The 13637-nt window shown below is 40.2% G+C and overlaps 1 protein-coding gene and 1 non-coding gene across 4 annotated transcripts; one reads left to right on the top strand and one right to left on the bottom strand.

The window, feature by feature from the left end:
• Positions 4591 to 4679, top strand: TRNAY-GUA. The gene is given in 2 exon segments: positions 4591 to 4627; positions 4644 to 4679. It is a non-coding gene; the product is annotated as a tRNA-Tyr (tRNA).
• On the bottom strand, positions 5697 to 12057 carry LOC8070380 (nucleobase-ascorbate transporter 2). 3 transcript variants are annotated; one of them, XM_021445838.1, is made up of 15 exons: positions 11912 to 12057; positions 11543 to 11787; positions 9495 to 9608; positions 9301 to 9398; positions 8505 to 8681; positions 8327 to 8427; positions 7911 to 7986; positions 7551 to 7795; positions 7356 to 7452; positions 7174 to 7260; positions 6979 to 7037; positions 6777 to 6868; positions 6589 to 6666; positions 6278 to 6438; positions 5697 to 6165 (listed from the first exon to the last, which is right to left on the bottom strand). In XM_021445838.1, the coding sequence occupies exons 2-15, from the start codon at positions 11745 to 11747 to the stop codon at positions 5953 to 5955; spliced, it is 1803 nt and encodes a 600-aa protein (XP_021301513.1). In that variant the 5' UTR covers positions 11748 to 11787; positions 11912 to 12057; the 3' UTR covers positions 5697 to 5952. The 3 variants fall into 3 exon arrangements, with proteins under 3 accessions (XP_021301513.1, XP_021301514.1, XP_002441746.2); XM_021445839.1 differs by lacking the exons at positions 11543 to 11787; positions 11912 to 12057 and adding an exon at positions 10025 to 10268 and having other exon boundaries at positions 5953 to 6165; positions 9495 to 9871; XM_002441701.2 differs by lacking the exons at positions 11543 to 11787; positions 11912 to 12057 and adding an exon at positions 10025 to 10268 and having other exon boundaries at positions 5953 to 6165.

The following is a 13637-nucleotide window of genomic DNA, read 5'->3' as shown; positions in this document are numbered from 1 at the left end:
AATGACAACAATTAATAAACGTATAGTACCACTGTACTATCTAGTGTATCAAACACTATCATACTTAACCTAGAACATTTTAGTACAATAGAGATGCATGCAGTTAGTAGGAATCCACATAAGAACTAGGTATACAGAAAATGCATACTCAAACAAATTAACAGATCAAACATAGTCTAGAATAACCTTATATTTGTAGTCGACAAACACATTGTAGACTAGAATAACCTTATATGCATTTGCGGATTAACTAGCATTCTTCCCTTCTTATCTAGTTCTATGAACTACCATAAGAGTTTATTTGTAGTCGATCAAATTAAAGCATCATTTTTTGGTGTGAAACAGAAGCTAGACTACCTGATGACTTACATAGAAATATCGTAAGTGCTAATTTAGAAAAGATAAAGGCCTGTTTGGATCCTATGAATTGCAACCAATATCTACCTTCCAGTGGCATGCCATTTTTACAGTCACTACAAATTCAGTACAATTTTGACTCAAATAGAGAAGTTAAGTCACAATAAATTCAGTACAAAATTTGACTCATACCTACTTTCATGAGCAAGGAAAAATTCAGAATATTACTAGCTAGGCAGCTTGCAAAAATGCTATTCAGTCTGAGAAATTTGCAATCGGTAGTTCCCTTCAACTATCACTATTTTGTATGTGCCAGAGTCATGGTAATTAGCAATTAGCAAGCATCACATCTATACCCATGCTTTAACTGAAGCATTTGAGGAAAGACATTATTAATCAAGTCTTACCCTTGGAAAAAGACAGTACTAATCGATTCCAAAATTGACAGAAGCATGATATTCAATTACAAATTAGGAAACCTACTTCCTACTTGAACTAATAAGAAGCTAAGCCATTTGTAAAATAAACAAATTTCCTTGGTACACAGGTAAATTCACAAAAGAATATATTAACAAAATGAACGAGTAGGTGAGCAGATCTGCACAAATTAAAGCAGTTCCAAATCCTAACTAATCTTACCTAAAGCTAAGAGAGAGGCCACCAAAATCAGGGCAGGGCAGGGCAGACAAGGCAGACAGCAAAACTGAGATAAGAGGAGGAGACACAGGATACCTCCATATTGGGGCGAGCCTCCCATGGATGAGGGAGAGTGTGGCGATGCATCAGAGCTACTCCTCGTGAGCGACATCCACCTCCCCGCTGTGCACCTGGTCGATGAGCACCTGCAGCGTTGCTGCCTCTGACGGTCGCTTGGCTTCTATGACTGGGGACGCCTTCGTGGACGAGCTTGCCCTCTGTAGACTCCACCTCTACCAGCCGCAGTCGCGGGGCACGAGGGAGGGGGCCATCGGTCCTTGCTGGATTTGGAAGAGGGAGGCAACGCTGGCTAGATCTGGGTGGAGGGAGGCGGCGTCGGTTGGATCTCGGTAGAGGGAGCAGGCGAAAGAGGAGACATGAGAGGGGTGGCAGCGGCGGACAGACACAAGGAGAGAGAGAGAGAGAGAGAGAGAGAGAGAGAGAGAGAGAGAGAGAGAGGTGTCCGTGGCAGAGGGGGCTTGCTCCCAATCAATGAGAAACGAGGGAGGGGATGGGGTGGGGAGACAATGGTGAGATCCTAAAGTTTCATTGCCAGTGAGTAGCGACGGTGGTGGCTAACCCTAGCACGGGAGAAGAGTGGGAAGGAGAGGATGGAGCGTGGCGAGTCAGAGATAGATGTGACACGAGCCTTAGGAGAGGGGAGGGGTCGATGGACGTGAGTCTTGGAGTTAAGTAGATTTCATCTTTTTTCAGGTCCGAGATAAAAGACAACAAACGTGGATAGCACTGGACGTGTTTCAAACATAAAAACCATACTATAGACATGTCTATGGATATTTACAAACATGCCTTCGGGACATGTATTTGTAGTAAATGCTTATTATAAACGCGTGTTGACCCCACCAGACCGATGACCCCTGCCAGCGACTATTATAAACGTGTGTTGGGAACGCACGTCTGTGAACTCATATGACAGACACACGTTGGTATAGCGTTTATAGAGGGCCCTATAATAGATCAATATTACAATTTTTTACATAGGCCCCACATAGTGGAATGTCATAGACATACTTTGCTGGGACCTTGGTTCATACACGCGGGATGACACATATGGGACCTCCCGTTGAATGCACACCGTTAATTACAATTCTTGACTTTTATGTTCTTTTCCTTATGCCCTAATTGACATTTTGCAACGATTTAAAATTGTCTAGAATTAAATAGCACTAAGACCAAATTATTACAGGAGAAAAAAGTATTTATAAAATTAAATAAAACATGATATATGTTATATAAAAATGTGCCATTCATTTCAGGAAGAAATCCACTTTAAGTCCCTCAACTTTTATAAAAGTCCGTTTTTCATCCCTAAACTTCAAAACCGGGCAAAATATATCTCTCAATCTTTGAAACCGTGCATATTACGTCCATGACGTGGTTATGAGCGGTTTTGAAGACAGTTTTGTCTTTTTTATTTATTAATTTTGGCTGAATCTTTGTAAAATCATAGTAAATTACATAAAAAATTATAAAATAGTAAATCTGATTTTGTTGGACTCCAGATAAGTAGATCTACACACGAAACATATAATATGGTATGCTTTAGTACAAGGTTTTTATTGTAGCTTTAGATCTGTGTTTTTCTATAATTAATTAGAATATTTCATAGCTACAGTTCATATGGTTTAATTGTGTGAATTTTTTATGTTAGACTAATTAAAAAATAGACAGACTTCAAAAAAGGAATGGCTCTTTTCCGCCGGTGAATGAATAAACTAATCAAAATATATGCCAGGCCACACAGCTCAAGCGGGGCGTTGATTTTCATTGCCTGGGCGACGCGCACGTATAAATAATGCAACACTAACCAGCCTTGGTTACACTCGAAATCCAAAACCTTTTCACCAGAGAACTAAATGAGGCCTCGTCTGAGGCTCGAACCAAACAAGCTCATACTACCCATTGGACACCCTTAATTGACATTTTATTAGTAAATTAAAATTTCCTACAGCTGAGACCTACTCCCTCCATACTAAATTGTAAGTCATTCCAAGAATCTTGGAGAGTCAAAATATTTTCACGTTTGATTAAAATTATAGTGAAAAATACTAAGATTTGTAACGTAAAGTGAGTATAATATGAAAATATAATTAAGAAAGAATCCAATGATACTTAGTTGGTATCATAATAATAAATATTTTATTATATAAATTTGGTCAAACTTAGAAAAATTTGATTTTCCAAGATTCTTGGAATGACTTATAATTTGGGATAGAGAAAGTAACTATATTAGACGAGGAAAGTGTACATCTAAAAACCAAGCTAAGCATATGTCTTTTTTTTTGCGGCATTCATGCGCCGTGTGCATAGTGTTTAATTTTTCTGCAAAATAACTTTTGAAACGCGCTTGGTTCAATTAGTGTTTGAAATCATTTCTTCCAAATTATATTTACAAAAAGTTTTTAAAGCTAAAACTAACCCTGAGCCTGAACTCCAGCAGGTGGCACAACATATTTTTTCCAGGTCCAGCCGGCCCCTTCCCTTCCTCTCATCCCATCCCTCCCTAGTCCCTACGACGAACTTCCTAGCTATAGGAGCTGGCCCTTCCATCAATACGGCGATCCAAGTGTAAAAATAACATGATCCTGCTTGTTGGAGTTGGAGATTTCCTCTCACGTATGCTTTGATTCCGAGACCAATGACAAATTACTCAGTCATTGAACAGTAATTATCAACATTATCTAGAAATTAGATGCTTGGACCCAAATAACCAAACCTTAGTTTAGCTCACCGGCCAACATGCCACTAAAAAAGGTCCATCTTAAAATAAAAACAACCGGAATAAAACTGGTTAAGAAGAGACAATAAATAAATTTGGTTGATCGCTATACATTGGAATTGAAGAACTTCAAAGTTGACGTCTCAAGATACTGCCCCGTTGAAACCAGCTCATTTTGTAGAGCTTCACACCGCTGCAATTGTGCCCACTGTCGAAGCCAATAAGTTCCCTTAAAATAAAAGAACCTACAAAAAAGATTTTGGTCTTTTTTTTGTTAAAAATCACCTTGTTTCTCGTTAACCACATAGTCCAGTTAAACGCCACTACTGCTGTCAGTAACAATGAGTTTAGGTTTTTATTATCCCTCTTGAACCATCTATTAAAAACGTCAAGTAAACTTATAGGGGGAGATATACCAAACAAGACCAAAATACTAACGGGACTAGATAATAAACAACAAATATTTTCAAGCCTTCCTTTTTTTTCTCAAACAAGCATCTTGCCAGTATTTTATTAAGCAAAGGTGAAACATGAGATTTACAGATAGTGAGTGAACTCTTGCTAGCGAGACACAAGCAGGAACAGCCTTCCTCAACACTTGTACTTTTCGATCCACACTCTATCACAAGTTTACGTGCAGGGTTCCAGAAAAGTTTGACCAATAAAGTAGCTGTTAACGATGCAGCAATTTAAAAGGTACGAGGAAACAAGGAGTTCCATCATCAATCAAGTTTGGAAGATACTTAACAAACAAAAGCATACAAATAAATAAGACTTAAGTGGATTCTTTTCAGAAACCGACCTTAGCTCAGTTGGTAGAGCGGAGGACTGTAGTAGTTGGTGCAGATAAATCCTTAGGTCGCTGGTTCGAATCCGGCAGGTCGGATATTTTTTTTTTTTATCTTTTGCCTTTTGGGCCAGTGATATTTTTGGTTAGTACATTTCATCAGCTGACGCAGCATATCCGCCCCCAACTCTTTTTTTTTTGGCCTTTTGGGCTAGTGATATTTGGTTTTTGCTCTTTTTTTTTTCCTTTTTGGAGGCTAGTGATATTTGCATGCCTACTATAGTACATTTCATCAGCTGACACAGCATATCCCCCGCCTCCCAATCCTTTTTTTTTTTTTTGCCTTTTGGGCTAGTGTATTTCGGTGATATTTGCATGCCTACTAATCAGCTGACGCGCAGCATATTTTTCACAAAGGCTATTTACGAGTTTGAACTTTATTTTTGCCATCTTAAATTATAAGACGTTTGAATTTTTTTACCTCAAATTTGATTACTCGTCTTACTAAAAAAATTATGCAAGTATAGTCAAATTTAAGTAAGTTTTGAAGAACTTTTATTAATAAACCAAGCCACGATAAAATAAGTGATATTTTGCACAAACTTTTGAATAAGACGAGTGGTCAAATTTGGTGTCAAAAAAAGTCAAACATGTTATAATTTTGAATGGATTGAGTAGTTAATTACCCCAATGTAAAGAACACGTGATTAAGTTTGCTATATCAACTATATTTAAGAGCAATGTAGAATCAGTGTTCATCAACTACATATATAATGTTTCATTGTACACTGTAAACAAATAAATAAAATTAGTGTTCAAACTTTCATAGGGCGCTTGGTTTGAGGAATGAAGTTGTTCGTCATCTTCCCACTCCTCACTTTTTTATGTTTGATTTGTATAATGGAATGAGTTAATCGATCATCATCATCTCATTTTCACAAACTAATAATTAATATGGGTATAATAAGCAAAATGGAGTCGTTGCAACAAGGTTGAGAAATAAACTAATGTTGCACTATATCATCTAGAATGTAATGGTTTCTCAAACTAAAGACGCCCTTAGAAACCGGAGAGTGCATTTCACTAGTCACCAAAACAGTACACACACCGCCCCCGTGATACATGGATGTTCTACTCATATTATAATTGGTACAAGAGCACATGTAACAAATCGGAAAACAATGTATGTAGAAAAAGGCAAAACATCTTATAATTTGAAACCGATAGAGTATATGCTTTCTTCTACCTCCACTAGCCCTAGCTCCTTTTCTTCTCTAACATCTATGGAAGCCAAACCATAATTACATTGATATTGGTAGCTAGACTCACTCTACGGTTGGCTTCAGTCTTTCCCTAGAATCCTACTGCTGACTCACGACGCCGGGAAGAAGCGGTTGAGACTGAACGGCAGATTGTAGAACTCCACAGTCCGGCTGTCACCACGGAACGTCCGGAACCTCGCCCACCATGGCATCCCACGGTCCCTGTCTCCATTCCTCACCCGCAGGGTGTTGTCTAGCACCATCGAGACGATGAACCCGACGGTGGCCGGCGACGAGAAGACGGTGTTGATGAGGTCGTTGAACTGCATGTCGCGTGCACGAAAACAGTTAAGAAAGTCTAGTTCAGATTCAGACTTCAGAGATCAAACTTTTCAGCTGAGCTGAGAGAAGGATCACTGATCACTGATCACATACCCATCCAGCTCTAGTGTGCGCCGGTTCACGCTGATAGCTCGTCGTGAACTGGTGGAAGTAGTTTGGGATGGAGATGCCGAGGTAGAGCGAGACGCCAAGGACGAAGAGGTTGCGCGTCGAGTTCATGTTTGTGAACTGCATGAAGGAGAGCCCCACAGCACCTGATGAGAACACCAAATTAACAGAGATGAATTGAAGTGGTTGGTTTAATTTGGAGAGCTGAAATCTGGTGAAGTAGAAAACTTAATGACAAAACAATCTATGGAGCTATTTCCTTTTGAAATATGAAAGTAAAGCGATCGAGTACGTACCAACATAGCCAAACAATACACAGTACATGGCAGCAAACAGTGTGAATGGAATCGAGGCGAACAACGCTCCAAATCGCCCTGAAAGATATTATATAACACAACACGTGTTCAACAACAGAGAAATTAAAGATTGGTACATCGTCGTTTTATTTTACTGTGCTGGAAGAAGATCATGATATTCTACTTACCTAGGATGGAGAAGAAGATCATGAAAGCAGCAGAGATCTGGACCACTCTTCTGCTGCCAATCCTTGTTGATCCTAGGAGACCAACGTTCTCCCTGTATTGAGCAAAGTAAAGTGATATACACGATGTTGAGCATGGCATTGGCATGACATTGTAAAATTGGGTCATGCAAACTTGGCGTGACAAATAAGAAGAAACACTCACACAGAGACGGTAGAGCCGCTCACAGTACCAAATAGCCCGTCCAATAGCAGCCCAATTCCCTGATTTTTTCCCACATATTTACATCAGAAGAAAGAGGAGAGAAAATAAATATTTGGTCTTCTTCTCAACAGAGGAATTGCCAGCTAGATATTTTCTCATTGTTTCCTAGCTAACATATGGCAAGAACTAACTAACCTGGCATCCAATGCCCCTGCTCATGACAAATGGTGGTGGGGGCGTTGCACTAGCCAACCGGGCAGCAGCCTGAAATGCTGCGGTAGACTGCATTTCTCAAAATAATTTTCAGACAAATCAGCATGATGTCGATCAACTAACTGAACATTACATGGTACAATGGACAATGGAGTGTTAATTACCTCTATCAAGGACACCACCACAGCAGCCATCATACCGAACGAATGGTCTGCACTGAAAGTCGGCGGACCCCACTGCAGCGGGTATGGAAGCCTAATCCTGAGAAAATGTTCAGACAAGTATATATAAATTCCTTAAGTCTGAAATGATGAGATGAAACTATATAGAACAGTCAGAGGAGGCATCAATCTACAGACCATGGTGCAGTTGTGATGAGATTGGCATGGTCAGTTCGGCAGTTGAGCTGAGTGAGCACCGGACTATGCTTGTATGCTCCGCTCACAGTGAGGATTTGGGCATATAACCACACAAGTGCAACGGAGATGAGCACTGAGAACCTCTCGAATATTGGGAAATTGCACATTTGTACATGCTTCAAATATTGAGAAAGTGCAACAAACAGGACGAGCATCGGAAGACCGATTTCCACACAGCTTGCAATCTGAGAACATCAAATATATTATATTAGGAAAAAGTATAACAAAGCATAAGAGCAAATTGTCAGTGTCAACAACATGATGACCCAGCAAAGAATAAGCACTAGTAAGAGTTTTTACCACTGGGAATCCTCTTTCAAAAAGGCCAATCCCTACCAGTGCAACAACTGGAACCATCCCAAGTGGACTGAAGAACCTGCAACAGTGACATCAAAACAAAATCTTAAGATTCCTATCGTCAGTCCAAAGGTTGCTTACATATCCCATCACTTTTCCTGAAAGTGATGCCCACTTCTCAAATTGAGAACCAAAAGTAGATCATCAAAGGCCCAGTGCTAGCATAAATAACAGCAAATAACCTACTGATCGGTCATACGGCCCCAATGTCCACATATATCAAGCCAAAAGTTGCACATACAAGTGACTACTTCCCATATATGCTAAGAAGACAGAATTAGTAGTACATGACAGGAACAGACAAGTATTTGAACATTAGATCACATGACACATAAACTGAATGAATGACTCGTCTGTACCTGCAGCATAACCCCCACAACTGGCTGTAGCCAAGTACTATTTGAATGCAGGAGGATATTATCTGGGCCCCCTGTATGGCTCTCATGGCTACTTTGAACCTCTGCAACAAGAGAAAACATGTGAGATGAATACTAATACACTAATCAGTTAGAAGAACAGTAAACATTGCATGCTTACTGTGTGGTCATCAGAAATTTGCATCAGCGAGGGATCACTGATAATTGATATGACTGGGATTACAAATGCATATGATCCACCAATAACCGTAGGCAGGCGAGTTCCAAACAGAGTTTGAAGCAGTGTATTTATGCCAGTCACAAACAGCACTGTCTGTACCACAATTGCCTTGTCATGCTGGAAGCAAACAAGTGGACAAACAATCAGGATATATTCTACATATCATTGAAAAACAGTACATATATAAAGGATCGCAAAAAAAGGAAAAACAGTACATAAAGAGGTCATTATCCAAAAAGATGAATTCTGGACACACGCAAGTCATGCAGTAGTACTAGTGTGAACACATTACCATGGCACAAGGCTAACGTATCTCTGAAAATCGAAGATGCTAGATGGAACAGGAGATATATTAGTTTTAAACATAAAAGCTATCAGTTCTATAACAATAAGTACAACCAATACCATGTTCTATAACATTACCATGGCACAAGGTTAACATATCTCTGAAAATGGAAGTTTGGAAGATGCGAGATAGAACAGGGATGTATTAGTTTTAAACATAAAAGCTATCAGTTCTATAACATTAAGTACTACCAATACCATGTTCTTTAACATTACCATGTGAAATGAAAATAATAACACTACCAATACCAGTAACCCTTATTCCAAGCTAACCATAGAATTTTCAAATTATTTTTGAACATAAACACCATTACACCAATCTGGCACAAAACAATCAGATAGCGTATCATCTATTCACAGCGACAAAGCTGAACAATGAAAGGATTCTTACCGCATTTCCTCCCATGAGGGGAACCAGCAAGGTGGGGATCATCACTGCCGTCCCCAAGCAAAGGATGAAATGCTGGAAACCCAGCATAATACACCCTCCTGCGCCCATCAAACAGATTACATAGATTTAGTGCCATAAAGACATAACGCAGCTAGATGAATGAATCATGCAAGCTTAGACACCAGAGTACTTACCCCAGGATGGGTTGGAGTCTACACAGTACTCCATTCCAGCCAGCTGATCCATGATGGGAGGGTGGGTAATCTCCTCTGGCTTCATGTTAGCCATCTCCATGGGAGACACCTCCTCTGCTATGTCAACGATGATCAATACCAACCAAAGCAGGAAAAGAAAACAGCTTCAGAATTTATTCCATAGGGAAGTTTAGTGAGGTATGACAGCAGTAAAGTTGCAAGCTTTAGTGAGTTCTGGCCCTAGAGGATCCGATGCCGTAGGAATTCATTCCTCAGAAAAAAAGAAAGACCCACTCTTTTCCCACAAAGCTATGCTTTCAGATTCACAACAATCCGGAAGAGTTGCAAAATAATCCTAACCTTCCTCAAACATGAAACTGAAATTGCGAAAACATGTCAATGAATGATCAAGAACTTAATCAGGGTATACTATCCAGAGAGGACAAATGGACAATAAACCCTCAATGCTGATGAATTCACCAGCACAAGAGACCCAAGAAACCAACAAAATCACAGCAGGAAATACTCACCAAAAACCATCTCGGTTCTCGAACATGTAAGAGAGCTGCATATCAATGTTCACCAAAGCAGCATGCTGACGATACTACAAAATGCTTTGAGAAATAGGCAAAGCATCAAGGGAAAATTCCCCATTGTGAATGCTACTGAATGCTGCAAATGCTCTCAGATCCACAACTGTGTCAAAGGAAGGCAGGAAGGTGCTGGATTTATAGGCCTTGGGGGCTGCAGTAACAGAAACAACTAATTCTTGCTCTCAAAATCAGAGAGAGAGAGAGAGAAGTATAGCAGTATACATGCACTCTTTTCTTATTTGCATGCACTTCATGTCATTGCTCTCTCTCTCTCTCTCTCTCTCTCCAGACTGAGTCTCTCCACAAGATGTGCCACTGCAAGTGGGCCCACACCAATGTAACGTTAAGATTTAGAAGCTTTCTATCTCTAAGGTTGTTGCGCAGTGATGCAATAGCAAACCAGTAGCTTTCTATGTTTCACTAGATTGTTTAATACGGTAATAGTTGTAAGTATGTGCTGCTAAGAGTGGGGCCCATCTACTAATAATGTTTCCCTAATAATTTTATATCTATAACATTGTTTGGCAGTGATACACAGACAAAGATGTTGCTTGGTTTTCATTGTCTTATGAAGCACAATCTTTAAGATACAAAGCTAGCTACTTTATAACTCAGACAATCTTAGAGATGAAATGTGTTATTTTACATATCATTGCTTTGCTATGGTAAACAATCTTAGAGATTGAAAGCTAATATAATACTAGTCACATTTAGATACCAACTTTCTATCTCTAAGATATGAAACCTTGCCTTGTGTGTGAGTGGAGAGGGTGGGGGCGTTGGGAGGGTTTCTCCTAATTTTTTATTCTTCTTAATATGAAGATGCTCTATCTATAAGATAGATAGTACCATGATAATGAATTATGTGCCTTTATGATTGGGGCCCATCTACTGGTAACATTCAAATAGTAGCCTTCTATCTCTATGATTTTCTAGTGCTCTAGTAGTAAAAAAATATTATTATGTAACAATGCAAAGTAAGGCTCATATACTAGTAGCATTTATGAAATAGCTGCCTATCTGATCTGAGATTATTTGCAGTGTGATATCAATGAGTTGTGCCACTGACCATCTACAAGTAAAGTTTGAAAATCATGTTAGATATGATTATTCAGCAGTGAGGCAATGACAACCAAGCAACAACTTTCTATCTCTAAGATATATTTTTTGGCAGTGTGATAACTATTAATTATATCCTACCACAAGTAGGGCCCATCTATTAGTAGTACTATTCACATGCCAGCTTTATATCTCTTAGATTTGTTTGGCACTAGTGACACAATAACAACTAAGAAAAACTATTATATCTCTAAGATTGTTCCGCGGTGTGACAAATGGGAGATATGTGCCACAAATAGAAGCTATAAGAATCTTGAAGTTTTGAATCAATAAACAACAATTATTATAGATTAACAAACCACTAATTATGCGAGTAAGGAATCATGCATTATTCACCTCTCGGTGGTTCCATGTAGTGAGGGGAAGAATCGGCATCATCACCATCAACGTGGGTAGGAGTGATGTGGCAAAAACCAACAGGTACAACAGTAGGAGTTGAACCTTTAGCTTCTTTATGCCCACAACAGCTGCAACGTGGATCTGGCATGTTTGACCACCAGCTTGTAATAAATAAGATGAGGCGGTCAAGAAACCTTGCCATTGAGAAGGTTTCTTTTGAAGAGCAATTGCTAGGTTTGAAGCTGAAACAATAGAACAAATCTAGATCAATTCGAGGCACTCTTTATTATCTTATCAATATGTTTAGAAAGTGAATAGATCCAACTTCATTCCATGGAAGAATTTTGCTGAATCTTAGAAACTTACCAAATATGTGTCGATCTATCTCAAATTTGCAGGGCGAAACTTAGTAATTGTTGTTGTAGACCGTAATCTTCGAACGCCCACTAGTTGACGAACACAAACAGGCCTAGATGGGAACAGGAATTGCGAAATAAGCACAAGCGAAAGGATTATGGGGGTACAAAATATCACTATTCATCCTTCCCAACAAAGCCGCTTGAGGGCAGTATTTATAGGCTCCAGCGGCCATTATAGAGGACAGTTTTGCCCTTGTACCTCTTATAGATTCGCGGCATATTCTACACGTCCAAGGGCAATCCGGTCATACAGTTACACCGTCCCTAGCTAATACCCGGTGGCATTCATGAGTGGGGGGACCACCTAGACTGGACCATCCTTGCTTCTGACCACTACCTCCTTCCATCCCCTCTTCGCTCTCGGCTGAGGGAGGGACAAAGGAAGTGTCCTCGCCTCCATCATGCACCCCACTTTCCACCAAGACGAAACCTGGTGAGCTCCTGCAAACAACGATAACCAAGGTACACCTTAGCGAAAAGATACATGATCCCTTGGATGGTGAATAGAGGCACACCTATGGAAGAGAAGTGTCGAAAAGTGCCTCAACACAAGAAGCTGGGTAAAAAAGGGTCCTTATAGCTTTACAACACCACAACATTTCTTGATGTGATGGAGGTGGCATGGCCTTGGAACTCATGACCAATAGCTTGTTTTTACTTTGTGAGAAACATTGATGGATTGACACAAGGATGATCTGCAATGCACAAGATGTATCAAAAGCACGATTCTGGGATTCGACAGAAATGGGCCGAAATTCGGTGGAATTCATCCATTTTGGATAGGCCCGAGAAAAAATGGTACCGGGCAAAATAATTCGGCCTAGTTTAAATTTTCGGCCCAACCCAAGGTCCCTAGCAGCCCACATAAACCCTCCATACATATAAAAGCACAAACGCAGCAGTAGTAACCCTAGAATTTTATTTTTCCTCCCTCCCCATCGTCTAGACGGCGGCAGGCCGGCGGCTCGCCTAGCGCGCATGCTCGCGACCATGTGAAGGCGCGGCGTCGGATCTCCCGTTCGAGTGCTCTCCTTCCCCATCGTCTCCCCTTCCACTCCTCTCCTCTCCTACAGCCATATCCTGAATCCTTCCCAATCCCTAATCTCCAATCATCCATTGCTGCTGTAGTGGTTCATTCTGGGCATGTGGTGCCATGCAAACCAAATCCCCATGCTACTGGTAGCAGCGGCATCAGCCAGATGAGGGCCAGTGGCCGTGCAAGCACTGCTGCTGTAGTTGATCGTTTTTAATTGATTTCTCTGTTCTGTTCTGTTTTCTTAAAAAAAATCGGACCAAATTTGTCAAAAATTCGGTCAAAATTCGTGCAAATACGAAATGTTTGACTGGTCAACTTAACTGAAAACCGATCCGAATTTTCCGAATTTCGTTAATTTCGGTGACCACCGAAATTTTTAGCATTTTGAATCCCAAAACCTTGATCAAAAGTGAGATTGTGAAGGGCAAGTGTGGCATCATAAGGAGAAGGGATGACACAACTTACCATGTGTGGCATCCACACGCTATATACAAAATAGGGCTACAACTATAGCTTTTTCCAAGCAACATGCTGAATGACCCTCAACATCAAGCTCTCAACTAGTTTGGTTAGGGTTTAGAATTTGGAGGGTGGCTTTTTCATGTGGGTGTTTCACTGAAGTGCATAAGATTATATG

The sequence above is a fragment of the Sorghum bicolor genome, chromosome 8 (assembly GCF_000003195.3).
Source record: "Sorghum bicolor cultivar BTx623 chromosome 8, Sorghum_bicolor_NCBIv3, whole genome shotgun sequence".
Taxonomy (NCBI): domain Eukaryota; kingdom Viridiplantae; phylum Streptophyta; class Magnoliopsida; order Poales; family Poaceae; genus Sorghum; species Sorghum bicolor.
This window is presented reverse-complemented; position numbering and strand designations above follow the sequence as displayed.

Bases quoted from the DNA above. Each gene is read 5' to 3' on its own strand.
- LOC8070380 (XM_021445838.1), bottom strand. From the start codon at position 11,747: ATGGCAAGGTTTCTTGACCGCCTCATCTTATTTATTACAAGCTGGTGG. The intron at 7,796-7,910 runs GTAAAAACTCTT...TGATGTTCTCAG, and splicing joins TTGAAAGAGGATTCCCAGTG to ATTGCAAGCTGTGTGGAAAT. The intron at 7,038-7,173 runs GTTAGTTAGTTC...GGAAAAAATCAG, and splicing joins GCAGGGGCATTGGATGCCAG to GGAATTGGGCTGCTATTGGA.